The sequence below is a fragment of the Coenobita brevimanus genome, chromosome 71, assembly GCF_032717465.1.
Source record: "Coenobita brevimanus isolate Jiangsu-jjx chromosome 71, ASM3271746v2, whole genome shotgun sequence".
In the NCBI taxonomy this organism is placed as follows: domain Eukaryota; kingdom Metazoa; phylum Arthropoda; class Malacostraca; order Decapoda; family Coenobitidae; genus Coenobita; species Coenobita brevimanus.
Window position 1 is genome coordinate 6,425,672 of NC_137024.1, and position 20,654 is coordinate 6,446,325.

General features: G+C 45.4%; 1 protein-coding gene across 1 annotated transcript in view; it reads right to left on the reverse strand.

Annotated features, from left to right (window-relative positions):
• The window catches only part of fus (epithelial splicing regulatory protein fusilli), a 422,179-nt gene that overhangs the window by 123,892 nt on the left and 277,633 nt on the right, over nucleotides 1-20,654 (reverse strand). Inside the window, exon 5 of the mRNA XM_080277953.1 lies at nucleotides 19,973-20,027. Within this exon, the coding sequence (XP_080134079.1) occupies nucleotides 19,973-20,027 (55 nt within the window). The remainder of the gene's footprint in view (nucleotides 1-19,972; nucleotides 20,028-20,654) is intronic.

Sequence of the window (20,654 nt, forward strand, 5' to 3'; positions counted from 1 at the left end):
GAGGAGTGTGAAGAAGAGGCAGGAGGCAAGGGTGTAATCTGTGCTGTAGTGTGAGGGAGTGAGAAATGAAAGTAAGGACTGAAATTTGAGAAGTGAGGGAGGGTTAGAGATTGGTCAGCAACACTACGGACGACACATTCCTGAGCCGGTTCTGCCATACCACTTCCCTCCCCCTCTCCCCATACCCTGCCTCACTTCACCTTGCTTCACCTGCCTCACTCTAGTCTTCTCCCCTCACCCTGCCTCACCTCACCTTGCCTCATCTCACTTCGCCTAACCTCAGTCTGCCTCACTTCTCCCTCTCACCTCACTGCCTAGTCCCCTCTACCTCATCTCACTCTGCTTCAATTGCCTTCCCCCTCCTAACCCTCAGAGACAAAATGGAGAAGGAGAAAAGAAAGAGAGGTGTAAAGGAAAAGGAAGAACTGGAAGGAAAAGAGGGGGATGATGAGGTGAGAGACAAAATAGAGGAAAAAAAGATGAAGAAGAGAAGGATGATGTGAAATGGAGAAGCAGGTCGGACGAAAAAGATGTTCAAAAGAGAAAGAAGGAGGACGAGGAACAGGAGATGAGGAAGGCAAGAAATGAAGGAAGGAAAAATGAGGGGAGAGAAGAAAGAATGCACAGTGACAGGAAGGGAGAAAAGGAAAGACGAGAGAAAGGAGGAGAAAAGAAAAAGAGGAAAAAAGAAGAAAACGAGAGATGGGAGAGGGTTGGCTACATCCCATACCTCCTCTCAGACCAGTTAAGCGAGGTCAGGGCGAGAGGGGGGAGAAGGAGGGGGCGCTGAGGGATGGGGGGGATGGGGGAGGGTAGAGGGAAGGGAAGAGAGCGGTCATACACCCACAACGCCTTAGGGGAAAAAATGGGGAAGAGTCATCCATTACCTTTTAGAAGTGTGTGTGTGTGTGTGTGTGTGTGTGTGTGTGTGTGTGTGTGTTTGAGGGGGTTACTACACGTTTAGTCACACATGTCACCTGTCCAAGTCTGTAAGGATGATTACGGTGTGCCATGTAAGGTTACGAGAGGTTAAGTAATACCAAATGAGCAAACAGGTGAGGTTATGTAAGGTGGGGTAATACCAGGCGAGGTTACGCAAGGGGAGGTAATACCAGATAATACCAGGTAAGGTTGTGTAAGGTGGAGTAATATCAGATGAATTAATACCAGGTGACGTTAGGCAAGGTGAAGGAAACAATATCAGGTTAGGCAATGTCAGGTGAGTTAATTAAGCAATATTATGTCGAAAGCATTGCCACAAAAACACTTACTTTGGACTGATCATTATTATTTAACATTTATGGTCTGGTCACCTTTATTAACTGCTTTACTACCTTGGTGCCTCTTTCATTTCATTCTTGCCTCCTCCAGACGATTTTATTCAGCTCAGGGAAGAACTCCAGTGGTGTGGTAAAGGGGTTAATGAAGGCTGTATCGAGCACCCCCACTTCGAAGAGTCTATCCTAAGCTGAATGAAATCGTCTGGAGATAAAATGGGTTATAAAGAAAACATTATATCTTTGGGATGAAGGAATTACGTGACATGTCCACTGAGTTAATTAAAATAGATTGGGTGGAATGTTGTCAAAAATTTAACTATGATATCTATGTCTAAGAGGAATATAATTGTTTGGCAGTAGCAAGAAAATACAAGGAAAGATACTGGGGAGGTAAGTGGAGGTTGAATTAAGCCTCCTTATTACGAGAGGTCCACACCACCTCTCGCTTGAATGAAAACATACCTCACCTGCCTCCTCACCTCACTACCCCTCCACCTGCCGAATTTCACCTCTCTCTCTCTCTCTCTCTCTCTCTCTCTCTTTCTCTCTCTCTCTCTCTCCCATAAACGGTCTCCTCTTCATTGCCCTGAAAAAGATAATTATGTCCATAGAAGGCGCAGAAGAAGAAGGGGTGGCCCGAGAGTGTTGCAAATAGGGGTGTAAGTGGGCGTGGGTGGGTGGTGTTGCAAGTGGGTGTGGGTGGGCGGTGTTGCAAGTGGGTGTGGTGGGGTGGTGTTGTAAGTGAGTGTGGGTGTGGTGCTGCAAGTGGGTGTGGGTGTGGGTGGTGTTATAATGGGTGGGGGTGGGGGTGGTGTTGCAAGTGGGTGTGAGTTTGGTGTTGCAAGTGTGTGTGGGTGTGGGTGGGTTGGTGTTTCAAGTGGGTGTGGGTGTGGGTGGTGTCGCAAGTGGGCGTGAATGCAAAGCGAGTTCATTCACCCGACCACACCCCCGCCCGCGGCTGTGGGTAGCGCGGGGGGTGGGGAGGGGGAGGGGAAAGGGGTAAATGGGGAGGGGAAGGAGGGGTATGTGAAATGAAGAGGGGAAGAGGGCGAAGGGAAAGGGGAAGGAATGGGGGGACTGAGGAAAAAGGGATGAATGAAGGAGATGAGAGGGCTCCAGTAGGAAACGCAGTGGAAGATGAGATATGGACGAGAGTGAGAGGGAAGGGAATGGAAAAGGGGAGAAGAAGGGAAAGGTGAGAGGAGGTGAGGTAAGGGGCGCAGGGGGGAAAGAGGGGTGAGTGAGAGAGGGAGGGAGGAAAAGGAGAGAGAGGGAAAGAGAGTAGGAAAAGAGATGGAGTGGAGAAGGTGGCCAGAGTGGGAGAGAGGAAAAGAGAGGGAGAAGAAAGAGGGTAAAAAAGAGGGGGACTGAAGGAGGGGGAGGGACTGGGAAGCCGAAGGGGGGAGGGGAAGTGGTGGGGGAAGGAGTAGGGGGTGAGGGGAGAGGGGAGGTTAGGCTAGAATAACTTGCTGATTGTTTTTTTGTCTTGTTTTGTTAAGCCATTTTTTTTAAAGTTACGCTCGTGTGTCTTGGTTTTGTGATTACGTCTGATATTTACTTTAAGTTCTTCTGTTTATCTGGTGCTTGTTTTTTCTGTTTGGATCTGTTTTTATATTAGGAATTCTTTGCTGTGTGTGTTTCCTACTTTTCTGACAGTTCTTATGTCTCTCTCTCTCTCTCTCTCTCTCTCTCTCTCTCTCTCTCTCTCTCTCTCTCTCTCCTATTTCTTATATGTGAAATTGCAGCGTCTACTTAATTTTGTTCTTGTTTCCCAACTGTTCTGTATTAAAGGTGGCCTACAGAACAGGAACGAGAATGCGAACTCCCAGGCCACCTCTTACAGGATCCCCTTTATGTGGTGGCACTGATGTAACTGGACGGGTCAACTACCTTGTTATACTTCCCCCAGTTACCTCATTATCCCCCAAAGGAAGATGGTGGACTGCAGAAGGGCAATTTAAGCGGGTAGTTCACTGGGGTCACATTTCAGGTGAACCTCTGGCTAGTAAAATTTGTTATGAGCGAGCTGCACTTAAACACATAAAGGATTATGTTACTTTTAATCAACCTGTACTGTGCCGGGGATCGAACTCACGACTGTCAGATATCAGAACAGCAGCCTACTACTATGCCACGACCAGGTAGAAGCTACCTCACCCTGTATCATACTTAAAATAATGGTACACTTTGTTCACTAAGTTTGTTTCATCTTAACTGTTTTTGCTGTTTTATATTATTTATGCTCTTTAATTTTTTCTTCCTATATCACGCTTGTTGATCAGTTTACATTGATTTTCTTGCTAATTTGTGGTTGCTATCTGCTTTACATTTTGCCATGTTTTTTATGCATTTAATATTGGATAAGCAAAAATTTAGCCTAGTGTTTGTGCCAATTTCGTTGCCTAGCGAAAAAGACAGGTAGACGGTCATACACTGTTCCTTTTATGTTATACTCTTCTTATTTTATTCTTATATTAAATTTCATGTTATTGTCTTCGTAAATGGGATGTGAAAGTGGTCTAATTTTAAATCAATTTTCAACAGTCTTTCTTCCTGCTTTGTAAATTTATGCAGTGTTGCTGGATTCACTTAGTTTTTTATTTCCTCTTGTTCTCATTTGCTACGCTTCAGTAATCTTATTCTTATTTCCGATTTTGCTTCACGCCTGTACTTGTCTCAAATGCAGTGTTCCTTTTGGGGAGGCGGTGGCTCAATCGGTAGAGAGGTGGCTTGCAGTCCTAATGGACCCAGGTTCGAATCCCGGCTGGGGCAGGGAACAGTTTAAGGATTTGAATTTCATTAAATCAGGCTTTACTGATCTACCAGAAGACTCGCCGACATGTCTTAAAAATAACCCCGCTAATACCAATACACCAGTCCTGTATGAGACAGCCCTAGCATGTATTCAATATGGACGGTGGGTGTTAGCGCCGAAGTGGTGACATGTGAGGTGTATGGTATGTAGGAGGACTGCTGGGCCTTGATAGCAGGCTGTGAAACCTATGCCCAGAGTCGGACACACACACACACACAAAAACTTATTTCGAATGTTATGTCCTTTATTTTCTTGCTTATGTTGTGATCACCTTGCTATTTCTGATATTATTTTGACTTAGTGATCCTAGCAATGGTCATGCTACAGTACTGGCCGATGTTAGCTGTCTTGTTCTTTTGTACAGTGTTTTGGAGAGTGTTGTAGTTCTTTTGTATAGTGTTGCAGTTCTTCACGATGTAGGCATCTGTAGGCTATTCAATAACACAGCTGCTAAGAAATCAAGTCGTGTCAGCCTTAGTGTTCTTCAAGACTATTATACCCGTAAGACTTCACATGATGCCCACTGCCGAACCCGAACTTCACCTAGGCAGAGCAGTGTCAACAGGAATAACTCTTCTCTCATACTAGCAAAGGATGAATGGGAAGATGTATCTGTATATGGAGTGATGCATGTGAAAGTGGAAGTGATGAATTGACTGTGTTTACAGGTATCATTATCTGCGGCTGTAGCTCACTGGTATGAACTGAGAGTGCAAACATATACACATGGAAGCTACGTCCACTTTATATGTCTCTCGAGGCTTGGATTTCAAACCTTACATTTTTTTTTCTTTCTTTAACAACGCTAGACGATTTTATTCAGGCTAAACGAAACTTCTCCGATGGAAAGTGTTAAGATCTTTTTCCTCCCAGTATACTGTGGTCACGTATTTCCCCCAACCCCGTGCACAACAGCCGCACCAAGGCTTAACCTAAAGGTGGAGGTTAACGCAATCAGGAGGAAAAGGTACAAATAAAATGAAAGGAAGTGTTTTTGGCGGTGTGGGGTGAGAGGTGGTTGCGAGAGTGTGTGGGTCGGGAGAGACTGGCAACCCCCGGAGAATTGCGAGGTGGAGGGGTTGTGGGAGTGTGTGGATAGAGGGGTGTGGGTGGAGGGATGTGGTGAAGGAGCAGGAGTGAGAATGACACAGAAGGTGCAGGTTGGTTTCTTCCAGGTACTGCACTGCTGCTTCTGGAAGTTGACTGAATTTCTTATGTTTGCTCTTCAGGTGTAGTGCGGATTCATTTACCTCTCTCTCTCTCTCTCTCTCTCTCTCTCTCTCTCTCGTAAATCTACGAGACAGTCCCATCCTTCAACCAGGGCGATCATGACAAACACAGTACACTTCACGTCTGTTCCTTCACCATTCGTCTCTACTCCACCCAACCACTCCAACCCGTCTTCCCTCATTCCATACCACCTGTACTTCTTCAATATACTCCTCCAGTTTATCCTGCCACCTCTCCTTCTTCCTGTATATCTCCAGTTTATTCATGTGGATTCTACCTATCCTTTCACCTCTGCCTTTCATAAATAATTTACAAGATTTGAAGGATGTGAGGAGCTTTAGGTATTTGGAACTGGAAACAGGGGCCAATGAAGAGAGAGAGAGAGAGAGAGAGAGAGAGAGAGAGAGAGAGAAATAGTATTAGGACCATCGACAATAGTGTGAAAGGAGAGTTCTGTCTGTTAATGTAAAGATGGATATGTACGACGGAATAATGATGCTGACTGTGCTACGTGGAAGAGACGCGTGGGTCGTGAATGCTGGAGACCGCAAGATGTGTGGAAATGAATAAAAACGAAGTGCTTGAGGTCTGTACGCGGGGACAGAAGACCTGCGGGATGAGAAATCATAAAACAGAAGCAGACGTAACGTAAGGGGAAAGGAAGACCATGTGATGTTAAAGAGGTCTTGCCATATGGAGAAAATGGGAAGCGGGAGACTGATTAAAAAAAAAAAAAAAAAAAGAGCAGATACAGAGGAGGTGAGAGAAATTTGAATGGGGATTGGGGCAAGGAGATGATAGAAAGACAGTTTGACAGAAAGCATGAATTATAGAACACTGAAAAATATACAGAGTGAGAGACGTGCATGGAATAAAATCAATTGGAATAAAATAACTCAATGAGGTGGATTCGCTGTCAGTGATCGCTAACAGACCAAAAAAGAGAGGCGACTTGTAAAACGGTAAACCAAAGGGGCCGAGTTGTGGAGGGGGTAACATAACTTCGGTTTAGACCATTACAGACGACAAATGAGAGAGGGAATGTGAGTGAATGACGCTGCTTACTCCTGGTTCCGGGCGCCACCCCGCTCGCGCAGGCAACAATGAGAGAAAAAATAAAGGGAGAGAGAGAGAGAGAGAGAGGATGTACGGAGGTGATACAGAACAATATACTCTGAGGGACAACAACATAAAACAGAAAGTGAAGGAAAGATGAGGTCGAATAAAGGAACCATATTTTGGGGAGACAAGAATGCAAAAGAGAAAGTGACGAGAGGAAGGATGGCTGTGAAATTAGGATATATAGATGTATTTATGTGTCCGGCCTTAGAACAATACGCACCAGGAGACATACTATCCCTTTGTTTCTTGTTTTCCGTTTATTTCCTGGCTAAAATACAGGAACGAGCCTTTATGCGAGCCCTTTCACCCATGTTTCCTTTACCTCTCTGTCCACAGCTCCCCCTCATCTTCCTCCTCTCTCATACCAGCTCTCCTCTTCCCTCTCACGGCCCCCTCTCTCCTTTACCTCTTTCCTCTCAGCTCCCTTTCTCTCCATCATCTCCACCTTTCCTCCCGTCTTTCCTCCCCTTCACGGCTCCTTTTCCTCTCATCTCCCCTCCACCGCCACCTTCCTTCTTTCATCTATCTCCACCAACCCCCTTCCCTGTTTCTTAATTCTTTTCTCTGCTGCTCCCAACTCACTCCTTCCCATCGTCCCTTCCTCTCCTTCCCCCTGTCCCCCTTCCTTCCCCCTGCCGCTCCCCCATCCTTCTTCCTTGTCGTATTCTCGTGCCGGTAGTCTGGTCATATCTTTCGACAAGAGCTGACCAATATACTTTGCTATAGTTAATCGTCTTTTCCTATGTCCTCTCCACCTCCTCTCCCAATCTCTTCCTCCCCTCTCTCTCCTTTTTCTCTCCACCGCCCCCCCCAGTCCTTCCCCCTTCCTCTTCCCCTTCTCTTAACCACCCTTCCCTAGTTCTTCCTCTTCCCCTTTTCGTCTCTTCCGTCCTTTTTTTCCTTATTCTTTCCACTGCACCTCCTTACCTTTTCCCCCTTCCCACTTCTCCCTCTTTCCACCACCCCTGTTCCCTCGCTCTTCTATCCACTCTTCGCCCCCTTTCCACCGGCCTCCCCCTTCACTCTACCCTCTTCTTCCCCTCCCTCCACCCTCTCCCCTCTTCCTTGTCGTATGCTCGTAGTCTAGTCACACCCTTCAACAGGAATTGCCAAGCACGGGCCTTCTGGGGTAACTTCTCTTTTCTTAAGTTCCTGTGTTCTCTCTACCCCACCCCTGGCGTCTTCCCCCCTCTCCCCTCCTCTCCCTGTTTCCACCCCTCCCTTCCTGCCCCGTCTCCCCCTTTCTCTACCCTCTCCAAATTCTTTCATCGCCACACAGCCCCCTCGTCCCTCTCTCCCTCCATCGCCCCCTCTCTTTCTTGTGATATTCAGGTAGTCTAGTCAAAACCTACGACTGCTGTTATCTTTCCTTATGCTTCTAAGTTACCTCTACCACCCTTACTCCTTCCTGACTGCCCCTTCTCTCTATCACCCTTTCCTTCCTCTCTCCACCTCACTCAACCAATCTTTCCATTCCGTCCATCCCGTTTCTCTACCTCCGCTCCTCTTTTTTCCTCTCTCCTTCGCTCCTTTCGCCCCTCCCTCGCTCTTCATCCCCAACATCTCATCTCGACATCTTTATCCTTTTTCCTCTCCACCATCGTCCATTTCCCCTATCTACTGTAGTTCTTCACACTATCTCCCCATTTCTCCACCCCCTCCTCTCTCTCCTTTCTCCACTGCCTCTTTCCTCCTCCCGCTCCCACTCTCCACCCCCTCTCTATCTACTCCTTCCCCCTCTAACCCCCAATCCACCACCACCGCCGCCGCCTCCAGAACACAATGGCATCACGTTCCACCCCCTCCACCCACCCTCGCCACTCCAGCAACCATTCATGTGGCCTGGCATTTTTGTAGTCTTGGAGAGCGTCCTGACCCAACCTTCTCTCTCTCTCTCTCTCTCTCTCTCTCTCCCTCTCTCTCTCTCTCTCTCTCTCTCTCTCTCTCTCTCTCTCTCTCTCCCTCTCTCTCTCTCTCTCTCCCTCTCTCTCTCTCTCTCTCTCTCTCTCTCAATGTAACAGAGATTAACCCTTTAGGACGATGAATTTTTTTCTTTTATTCCTGCTACTTTATTTCGTCTTAAGAAACACCTCATATACCTTGGAGGAGGTGGTTGGACAAGTGGTTAGAGTAGTAGTCTGTTGTCCCTAAGCGCTTGGGTTCGATCTCATGTTTGGGTGGAGAACAATTCGATTAAAGTAATATTCTTTAAAACAGTCTAGTGATCTGCCACAAGCTTTTCTGAAACACCATTAAAAAACAACTTAGTTAAAACCATCACATCATGAAAAACTAGCATGTACTGAAGGCGGATGGTGGGTACTAGCGTCAAAGTGGTGACATGTGAAGATAGGTGGCGCATATGAGGACTACTGGACCTAAGAAAACGGGCTGTCAAACCTATGTACTGAACAGATGGGGAAAATTCTGCCTACGATTACTTTTTTTTTTTTTTTTACATGCACCCTCCAGACGGCATTTTTTTTTCGTTTTTCAGGGTAAGTGAAATCGTCCAGAAGTTGTAATAACGAAGAAAAAAAAGAAAGAAAAGATGTAATAACTGGGATGGCGTGAAATAAATTGGCAGAGAATTAGTGCCGGAGGAGCCTATTACTCTGGAGGATACGGCATTGGGTTTTAATACTGATCTACGTTTCCTGCCTTCTCTCTCTCTCTCTCTCTCTCTCTCTCTCTCTCTCTCTCTCTCTCTTTTGCTCGCTATCGTTTTTTCCTTTTATTTCTCCCTCAGACTTTTCTATACAAATTTCTTCACTTTACCTCTCTCTCTCTCTCTCTACCTCTCCCGCCATCGCTGTCTCTTCCCTGTTTCTCTCTTTGCTTTATCTTGAAAATTTCCTTCCCCTTATCTCTCGTCGCAATTACCTAGTGAATGACAGCCAGGAATCGGGAAAAATCTGCCGCCAAATCACAGACATTTGCTGCGAGTGACATGACATGACAAACGCGAGACTGAGCCGACAACGGAGTACATTACAGGTTGGCAGAATGAGGAGTGAGGACGCTGGGGACACACTACTGATGCGAAGGTATGGTACACACACACACACACACACACACACACACACACACACACACACACACACACACACACACACACACACACACACACACACACACACACACACACACACACACACACACACACACACACACACACACACACACACACACACACACACACACACACACACACACACACACACAGTTTAGTTCACGCAGGCCAATCTTCCCGAGAATCGAATGCAGGTCAAACCATCTTCACACACAGCCACTGAACTACCAACAATAATCACTGGCTGAAGGAGTAGGGCGCCTTTTTACTCGCCTAACTCTACGACTATTCAAGAGGCTGGTGACTGATGTACTGATGCAAGTATCTCAAAGGCCCCGCATTGTAGTATCCTGACAACCTTTCTGATTAAGTTTCGCTACCACCACAGACGATTTATTTCGATTTTGGAAGCTTCTTGAACTTGATGTGTTAGATAGTCATTATTTATACCTTCCAGTGCCAAGCTACTCTCCTAAACTGAGTGAAATCGTCTTGTGACAGTTTAGGAAAATGTAATGCAAAACGGGATCTTGATATGCCTTCAAACTGACTACCTTCCTAGACTCTCTCTCTCTCTCTCTCTCTCTCTCTCTCTCTCAACACCTGCTGTATATTAAAGACTTTCCTAACTACTCGTAATTCCAACACAGCACAGGAAGACAGGCGTAGGTACGAGTGGTTAAGGAAGAACTTGAAGCCTCGGATGCATACAGACGATTTTCTTGAGCACGAAAAAGGAAGGGGTGAAGATGTGTTGTGGAGGGAGAGGCTGGCAGAACTGCTAATACATACCCAGGATTATAGCAAGCTCAGGAAGAAGGAAGTCGAGGTGAATGGTTATAGATTCTCTTTCTCCCTCTCTCTCTCTCTCTCTCTCTCTCACACACACACACACACACACACACACACACACAGAGTCATATACACAAAATCAATCTACTTCTCTCTATCTTATACACACACACACACACACACACACACACACACACACACACACACACACACACACACACACACACATACAAACTCACACAGCTGCTCCCCCCCTCCCCCTCTCACACCTGCGGTAAGACAGGTAAGGGGGGGAAGGGGGTGCCACAACTGCCCACAAGCCAGCCGCCGCAGCCTTCCCACCGTAGCTTGCGGCACCCGGTCCAGTTACCCGCCCTCGCACAATCACCACCACCACCACCACCACACCGGGACACTCACCACCACCACTCACTACCACCACGGGACATACAGGTTCAGCACTCATTCCCTCCAGCACAACAGGAAATGAACCGAGAATATTTCCGTAAGTAGCGATGAAGTAAGAGAACTGTGATAATTTCTATATTAAAAAACTAGGAATATCTGCAGTAAATGAATCGAATATTACAAGGTACCAGATATTAAAGAATAAATAATCTTGACACGAGTCCTGGATAAATACGAGTAATATATAAACACAGTCTATACTACGCTCGCTTTTACTTGGCCTAAAACTGTCATTCCTCCACCTTGAAATGCCTAGCTGTAAGAAGAGATAGGCAGTAGAATATAGCGTCAGTCACGAAGAAGTGCTTTGGAAAGGATGTAGAGACGCATACTGTCACTTTGCTGCCACTGAACTACGTGAAATAAGCTTTAAAGGGGGGAAATTTGGGCCAGGTTAATGGGAATAAACTATAGTAATGTAAACGTCTATTTCCTTGTTATTCCTGGCTAGGCGTAAGGACCAGAGGCTATGCTATCATCATCCAGAACAACGAACTCTTTATTATGAGAAAGCCATTTTTATTTTATTTTATTTATGTATTTATTTTTGCTTATTACCGTCTGACGATTTTATTCACCTCAAGAACTCCCCCCTTCCCCCGTTATGAAGGGGTTAGGGACAGGAAACAGGCCCACTTCCCTGGCGATATTTAGGCCTTACATGGAGGAAAATTCTTCAGCCATCTCTTCAGTGATTTAAATAAGCACACAACAAATGATCTCCACCTGGACTGGCACCTCACATCATTGCACCAGTAATAATACAAATCATCACCATCATCATCACTATCAATCCCACTAATACACTGGGTGAGTTTTAAGTTGTTCATCATCATCATCATCATCATCATCATAACCTTAAATCCCACTAATACACTAGGTGGGTTGTTCATCACTATCATCACCATCATCACTATCATCATATTTTCCACAAGCACATAGAATGGGAGTGATCTGGATGCATGAATAGGACAGAGGAAGATGGAGGGTGTGTGGGTGGAAAGGGCTAAGGGCAACACAAGCACTTAGGGAAAATGTCCTGTTTATTGGCTAATCTAAGGAGTGACCATGATAACGAAAGGAGTGACCATATCTCGAGGGAAATACAGTAACGCACAAGTGATTGAGATCAGGCCAGACTGAATGGGTAAAAGGGTCATCATCATCATCATCATCATGTCCTTAACCTCCTCATCATCATAAATTTACTCATCACCACAGTCATCATCAAAGACGGAAAAATTAAAGCCACCTTTCGGAGTGACTGCAGCCTACACTAATATATGCACCCTAGTAACCCTCCTCTCTCTCTCTCTCTCTCTCTCTCTCTCTCTCTCTCTCTCTCTCTCTCTCTCTCTCAATATTCACGCAGAAATCTTAATATTTTGTCTTCCTCTTCACTCGTCTTCTATCCAACAAGTCAAATCATCACTTCAGGTTTCTTTTGGTGCCTGTCAGATGGCGCTAAAACTCGTCCCTGTCCATCAAGACCAAAAGATAACACACTCGATGCAGAGATAGACAGACACCCCCCTCTTGCTCATCCTTCAGGACTGGCAAGAAAACAAGGATGGGGGTGTGAGACGGACAGAAGAACATAGGAAAGATGGAAAGAATAATAGGAAAGGAAAAGTAGAGATAAAGACGAGAAAATGAGGGACTAAGAGGAAAAGAAAATGCAGAGGGATAACATGATGGCTGGGAAATGAACATAAAATAATAACTAGGAGGAATGACAGACGAAGATACAGAAAAATAAAGAAGGATGAGAAGGATGTATAGGGAAGAATAGGAAAGGAGGAACAGGGACACAGAGAGATATGGAGATGAAAGATAAGAAATAAAAGTCATAAAGAAGAAAAATGGTTAGAAGAAGAGGGGAATAAAAACGACTAAAGGGGGAGAAAGAGGGATGAAGATGAGGAGGGAACGAAAAGAAAGAGGAGAAAAGAAAAATGGGGACGGATGAGAACCAGTATCGAGGAGCTAATTTACGTGGCAGCATTTTTTTTTTTTTTTAATAGTGTGAGGTGGTGTGTCTCTATAAGGAAAAGGAGGGGGAGAGAGGAAGAGAGGTGAGAAGAAGGGAAGAGGAGGAAAGAAGACAGAACAAAAGGACAGGAGGAAGAGAATCCGGAATGAGAAGAGATAGGCTGAGAAAAGAGAGAAATGAACAGCGAAGAAAAAAGAGATATAAGAGGGATAGAAAACTGAGACACAAAAGAACATGGAAGAAGGACAAAGATGTATACAAAAAAGGAAGTAAGATGAAGTAAAAGCAAGAATAAGGAAGGAGGAAGACGAGGGAAGGAAGCGAATCAGAAACCAGGAGGTAATTTAGGCGTCGGGATGGTTTACAATGGTGTGAGTATCGCGTGTGTCCGTATAAGGTGGGTGTTGTGCCGCGGGGGTGAATAAGACTCATCCATTATGTAACCCCACCTTAGGCCCACCACCATGACGCTGATGCTGGGGCCAAGGGGAGCACATTGATGAAGCGCCGTGTGTTCGCGGACATGAAGTAAATGTTTAAAAAGCTTACGGTACGTTGAACTTGATTGTGGCAGGTGAGGACGTTAACCATTCACTCACTTAATGTACAGTAGTACTATCTTCAACTAACTCGGCACACACTAACTGGTCAAATGGAGGTACGTGGGGGGTGCTAACCATTCACTCACTCAGTGCTCAGGTGACTGCACTTACTGACGAGCCAGATGGTTTCCTGTAAATCAAGTAGCCATTTACTACGCTGGGTGGTAACTATATAAGCATAAAAGGGAAGCCTGTTGGTCTTGTGGCCTAAGGTGCTCAATCCGGATCAATGGCCGAGATCTGGTTGAGGTAGCTGCTCACATAATGCCGCTTAGGGAACAGGGACTGGTCGCTCTACCTTGAAGGCCTACAATCTCGCTACATTTCTTTGGAACTCCTGACAAATAAACACACTATAATATTGGCTGTGAATGCATGTCTATTTGGAAAGAAGTGCACAGAAAGACATTTGATGGGCAAGGAGGGATATACAGTAGAACTTACATGCAATGAGTACAGCACCTCTGTATGTATGTATGTATGTATGACAACGTGGGTGTGTAAATACTAAATAGCCACTCCACTATACCATCATTAGTATGTGTGTATGTATGAAGAGCACTGTATGATGTATATATTTGTCAGTATGTCTGTATGTGTGTGTATGTATGTATGTATGGTGCCATGGGTGTGTACTAAACAAGGCCACTCCCCTTTACCATTAACAGTGTGTGTGTGTACAGGTCCAGGAGTGTATGTATGTATGTGTGTATGTATGTATGTATGTATGGTGGTGTGGGTGTATTCATGACCACTCCCCATTACCATCATCGGTATTCCTTCCGCCTCACCACACCGGTCACTAACCTGCCCTCTTCTCTTCTCCCCTCCCCTCTCCTCTCCCCTCATCCATTCGGCCTCCCCGCCCCTCCCTAGCTCTACTCCCCAACCCTAATCTACCTTCCCCTCCCTTCCCCTCTCCTTTCTCTCTCTCCTTCCTTCCCTTTGCATCCTTTATTTCCTCCCTTCCTCTCTTTCTTCTTCCTTTCCTATTTCTGCTTTCAATTCTGTTCTCCCTCTCTCTCTCTCTCTCTCTCTCTCTCTCTCTCTCTCTCTCTCTCTCTCTACTTGATTATATGAGAAACTGATACTCTTTCTTTTACTCTCATATCAATATCTCAAGATACTACAGGCGTAACTAGACATATTAAGAGGTTATTTGTATCTACATTATTGTCCTTACCATCACACACCACAAATATCAAAACAAAGGAAATACAGAGAATTCAAGTCAAAAGCCAGATCTATTACAAGAAAATATCAAAACACGAAAAGAAAGAATGAATGACAAATCTGTTACACATAAAATACAAAAAAAACACAAAAGGAAAGCCAAATGGACAGACAAACCGAAATTACGTAAACAAGAGAAACCACAAGAGAAGGCAACATGTAAGTCAATTCCACTTCCGGATTCCACGCCAAACTGGATCGATAAAATCTTGGGTGAGCGCATGCCTAATTTCACAGTTCTCAAGATGTGTCTCCTTCTCTCCCTTACATTGTGTTTCTGAATGCGTACGAATGAACAAGAATTTAATAATAATAATAATAATAATAATAATAATAATAACTCTTTTAAGATTCTGCAAGCTTCTTAGTCTACTATGCCTCCTCCTGCCTCAAACTCACTTACATATACCCTTTTTCTTTCTCCCAACTCAGTCCACCACTGCCTATGACTATACTATCTAAGCTCACTCCCTTCTACCATCAGGGAAATGTTTTATCCTATATCTGTCAAAACCTCTCACTCTGACAGTCTCCTCCCCACACCTCTCACTCTAACAGTCCTCCACACCTCTCACTCTAACAGTCCCCTTTCCACACCTCTCACTCTAACAATCCCCTTTCCACACCTCTCACTCTAACAGTCCTCCACACCTCTCACTCTAACAGTCCTCCACACCTCTCACTCTAACAGTCCTCCACACCTCTCACTCTAACAGTCCTCCACACCTCTCACTCTAACAGTCCTCCACACCTCTCACTCTAACAGTCCACCACACCTCTCACTCTAACAGTCCTCCACACCTCTCACTCTAACAGTCCTCCACACCTTTCACTCTAACAGTCCTCCACACCTTTCACTCTAACAGTCCTCCACACCTCTCACTCTAACAGTCCTCCACACCTGTCACTCTAACAGTCCTCCACACCTGTCACTCTAACAGTCCTCCACACCTGTCACTCTAACAGTCCTCCACACCTTTCACTCTAACAGTCCTCCACACCTTTCACTCTAACAGTCCTCCACACCACTCACTCTAACAGTCCTCCACACCTTTCACTCTAACAGTCCTCCACACCTCTCACTCTAATCCTTATGAAACCGTCCACCATTAGCATGAATAAATAAGGCTGTCTTGCGGCGTTGTGGCGTTAACATATGTATACACAGACCGCAAGCATAGCAGTAGTAAAGTTAGGTTACCCCCACAAAACTGCGTTGAAATGGACTCCACGCAGCAACCACGCCAACTCCGCTAATTTGCATGACGGTACACGAAGAGGAAGAGCGAGAGGAGTAAAAGGAAGAGGAGGAAGAGGATGCGGAGTAAAAATTAGAAGAGGGAAAGGCAGAAGAGTAAAAGCTAAGGAGGAGGTGGAGTGACTGAGGAAGAGGAGCAGTTAGAGGAGGAAGGATAATCTCTCTCTCTCTCTCTCTCTCTCTCAGGATTGTCATTTAGTAAGCAGGTCCTCTCATTACCGTTTTCCCGTTTTCTTCCTCGGGGTTCTTTATCGGCTATTGTTCCAAGGGGGGAGGGAAGGGGGGACTGAGGCTTTTGTTGGGGGCTGAGGGATGACCTGTTATGACCTCTTACCCTTTCTGTCTCTGCCCTGCCCTACCATCGCCATCTTTGTCGTCCCTACCATCACTTCCCCCTAACATTCTCCCTCTGTCTGTCTTTCTATCTCTCTTTGCCTTCCTTTCCATCACCTCCCTTAGCTGTCTGTCTGTCTGTCTCGGTTTCTCCTACCAGCACGCCCCCTATCATTCCGATCACCACCTCCCCAACCACACCAACACAAACCTTACAACCTTTACTACCACCTTTAATACCACACTACCATATCCGTATCACACCACTACATTCCTACCACACTTCCACCCCCCCAGTCGCGACTATATCCACCACCCACTTCCCTACCACACAAACAGTTTCACTACTTTCTGGGAAAAAAAAAAAATCTGATTCAAAAGTTTAAGTTTGAAACCACGAAGGTAAGTACAGGTATATGCAAGCTCAGTTACTTCCGGATAATTTTGGAACAGCTGTTCTGGTTAACCTGCACAGCTATATTAAACGGTGCATTAGGCAACGAGGCACAGAACTCAAACATGCTTTACCCTCATCGTAACCTTTAAGTATTATGATTGGCCTGCGTGCTAGGTTACATAGCGCATTCGGCAGCGAGGTAAAGAAACTACACATGCTTTCTTCACATCATGGGTCATAATATACAGTATAGTACGTGAGTGTCAGATACAATAATTGGGTCTTATCTATCTTGGTCTTCTCTATTATAATCCTTTCAATACGAGGCCCAAAGTCCAGGATAAGGACAGTGGTTAAGGAAACTAGATTTATATGCGTTTTAATTTCATATTCTGTTAACACCTCTTTTGTATACTATCAAATTTTAAACTTTAGTAATTGTGTGTGGTAAGAAGTGTGTGGTAATCATAGGGGCATTTGTCTTCTTAGTATAATAGGAAAAGTGTATGGTAGGATACTTATTGACAGAGTTAGAGAAAGAACAGAGAAATTAGTTGGAGAAGAACAGGGAGGCTTTAGGAAGGGAAGAGGTTGTGTAGATCAGATATTCATTCTCAGATCTTTAGTGGAAAAGTTTCTAGAGAAGGGAAAGAAGTTGTATGCGGCTTTCATGGATTTGGAGAAAGCATATGACAGGGTGGATAGACTAGGATTGTGGAAAGTGTTAAGAATATATGGAATAGATGGGAAGTTGTTGAATGCTGTGAAGAGTATGTACGATGGTGCGAAGGCTGCAGTGCGTGTGGATGGTGAACTAAGTGAATTTTTCTCTTTGAAAGTTGGGTTGAAACAGGGATGTGTCATGTCTCCATGGTTGTTCAATCTGTACATGGATGGGGTAATAAAAGAGGTACAAGGTAGGGTAGTGGATGTTGGAGTGGCCCTGGTGAGAGAGGATAGTGTTTGGAAACTCCCTGTACTGTTGTTTGCAGATGATACCGTGTTGTTGAGTGAAGACGAAGGGGAACTGCAAGGCTTGGTGGATGAGTTTGAGAGAGTGTGTAAGAAACGGAATCTAAAGGTGAATGTAGGGAAGAGTAAAGTGATGGTCTTTGAGAGAGGTGAAGTCAGTGAATGTACAGCGAGGTTGGATGGTGAGGAATTGGAAAATGTAAGTACGTTTAAGTACTTGGGTAGTGTGATGAGTAAGGATGGAGGTTTGGAGGGTGAAGTGCTTGAAAGGGTACAGCAGGGAAGAAAGGTTGCTGGTTCTTTGAAAGCAGTGATAAGGAACAGGGAAGTGAGCATGGAAGTGAAAAAGTTACTACATGACAGTATTGTGATACCAACTCTAACGTATGGCAGTGAAGCTTGGACATTGTTGGAAGGACACAAGTCAAGAGTGAGAGCAGTGGAAATGAGTTATTTAAGAGGAGCCTGTGGAGCCACATGGAGAGACAGGCTGACGAATGAGGATATAAAGGAGCGTTGTGGTGTTGATGTGGATGTGATAGGAAGCGTTATGAGGAACACACTGAGGTGGTTTGGCCATGTGGAGAGGATGGAGGGTCAAAGACTGACGAAGAGAGTGTATGTGAGTGAGGTGGAGGGGGAAAGAGGGAGGGGGAGGCCGAGGATGAGATGGAGAGATGGGGTGGAGAGGTATATGAGAGAGGGGGGTGTGAGTTGGGAGCAGGGGAGTGAAATGGCGGGGGACAGGGCGACTTGGAGGCGATTTGTTTGTGGCCACCCCAAACGGGATTGAGGCGTCTGGCAATAGATAGATAGATAGAATTGTTTTGGGTACCTGACATAATTTTATAATCACCCCTGTTTATTTTCTTAAAGCTAGGAGTAAGGCACAATAAGGCGACATCGTACTCACGGAACTAATGGAGATAGTTTTGAGTACGTGAGATACTAAACAGAAAATTATGCTGACGGTAACAAGAAAAAAATAAAGGCGTTATCGTACTTGAAATACTTAAGAACACGGTCATAATTCTTGATGTCGTGACCCTGTGAATGACCTCTTATTTCCGACATTGACACCTGATGAAGAGTTTAAAGTGCAGTAAAACGAGCTGGGCCTTTTAACAGCTCGTTTTAAAGGGGCGAGACGGATTTTGACTGGCTTTAGGACTCTCTCTCTCTCTCTCTCTCTCTCTCTCTCTCTCTCTCTCTCTCAACCACCAACTCGCTGATAAAGGCAGTCTCGAGAAGGCCAAGATAAGCTCTATTGTACTCTTGATGTAGGGGATCCAACCAGCCAGCAGAGTGGATGGGGTGGAAACTGGAACTGGTGAAGGGGACTGGGGCAGAACTGGGAGCTTAGTTAATTGGACTGGGGGACAATGGGATACTGGGGGACTAACCAGGGGAACTAACCAGGGGAACTAGAGACCAAGGAAGTGACTGAGGGGACTGAATGGGGGGACTGGGGGAATAAGGAACCGGGGGACTGACCGGGTACTGGGGAGGACTAGGGTACTGGGGAGGACTAGGGTACTGGGAGGGGACTGTGGTACTGGCGGCGACTCGGTAAGAACTGGGTGGGGGCTACTGGGGAAAGGAGACGGGGACCTTTGTGGGGAAGGGGTGTGGATTGGAAGACAAATGGATAGGAAACGAGTAGGGAAAAGGATAGGTATTGGGGGTGGAGGTGTGGACTGGCAGAGAGGAACTGGGTGACGAGTGGTAGAGATACTGGACTGAACTGGGCACGCGCTGGGTAAAGGTATGTAGAACTGGGAAGGAACCAGGAATTAACCGGGCAGGGACTGTTAGAATACTGGACTGGGAGTGGGAGAGGTACTGGGGAGAACTTGATGGGAACTGGGAATGAGGTGAGAGCAAACCGGGAACAAACTGGTGAGGGACTGAAACTGGTAAACGAGGAATTATGGAGGAGAACCGGGAAGACCTAGACTGAGAAGAACTGGGTAGGTACTGGGAACAAAAGTGGACTGGGAGTTGGTACATACTGGTGAGCGAAAAGCAGGTCTAGTCAGAAACTGGGAAGAGACTGGGTATGAACTGGTTAACTGGCAAACGAGGAACTGTAGGGGAACTGGAGGTGAACTGGGTAGATATTGAGACGAACTGGGACTGGAACTGGGAAAAAAATAACTGAACTGGTAAAAAGCTGGTGGACGAAAAATGAGCCCCTTCACTACGATGCCGAGCTTAACCTGCTACTTATGCTTCCTACAGACGATTTTTTTCAAGTTAGGGATGAATTAATGAAGCCTGTATCTAACCCCTCCAGCCCGAAAAATCTCTCCAATGCTGAATAAAATCGTCTGGAGAAGGCAAGAAGAAAATGTAAAAGGGTATTGTCTTCGTGGAGAAAACGGACTTCACAGGGGGTACTCACCAAATGCCAGGCTCTAACCGGATCATCACTGTCTCCGGTAGAACGAATCTGTGGCCTGAAAGAAATAAAAGAGGTGTTAGCACAGTGATAATAATAATAATAATAATAATAATAATATAATGATGATAATAATAATAAAAATAATAATAATAATGATAATAATAATCTAAATCTTCATCTTTGCCTTCATCCTCATCCTCATCCTTCTTTTTCTCCTTCTCCTCCTCCTTTTTGTCTTCTTCCTTCTCCTTCTCCTATTCCTTCTCCTCCTCCTCCTCCTCCTCCTCATCATCATCATCATCATCATCATTATCATCATCTAAACCTTCATCTTCGCTCTCATCTTCCTCTTCCTTCGTCTCCTTCTCCTTATCTTCCTCTTCCTCCTCCTCCTCCTCCTCCTCCTCCTCCTCACCATCATCATCGTCAGAGAGAGAGAGAGAGAGAGAGAGAAAGAAATTTCTATCACAAGACCGTCGTGCATTGGTCAGCTTAGTACCAGGTCATTCACTCAGCTTTACAATCAACTTTCACTAGTTCTATATTAACTAACTTAGGATGGAATTATCTCACTACTGGGGTTGTCTAAGTCTATCATTCTAAATCCCCCAGTTCAAAAAGCCTCCCATAAGCTGAGGAAAATCGTCTTCAGAGAGCACGAAGGAAATGAGAGAGAGAGAGA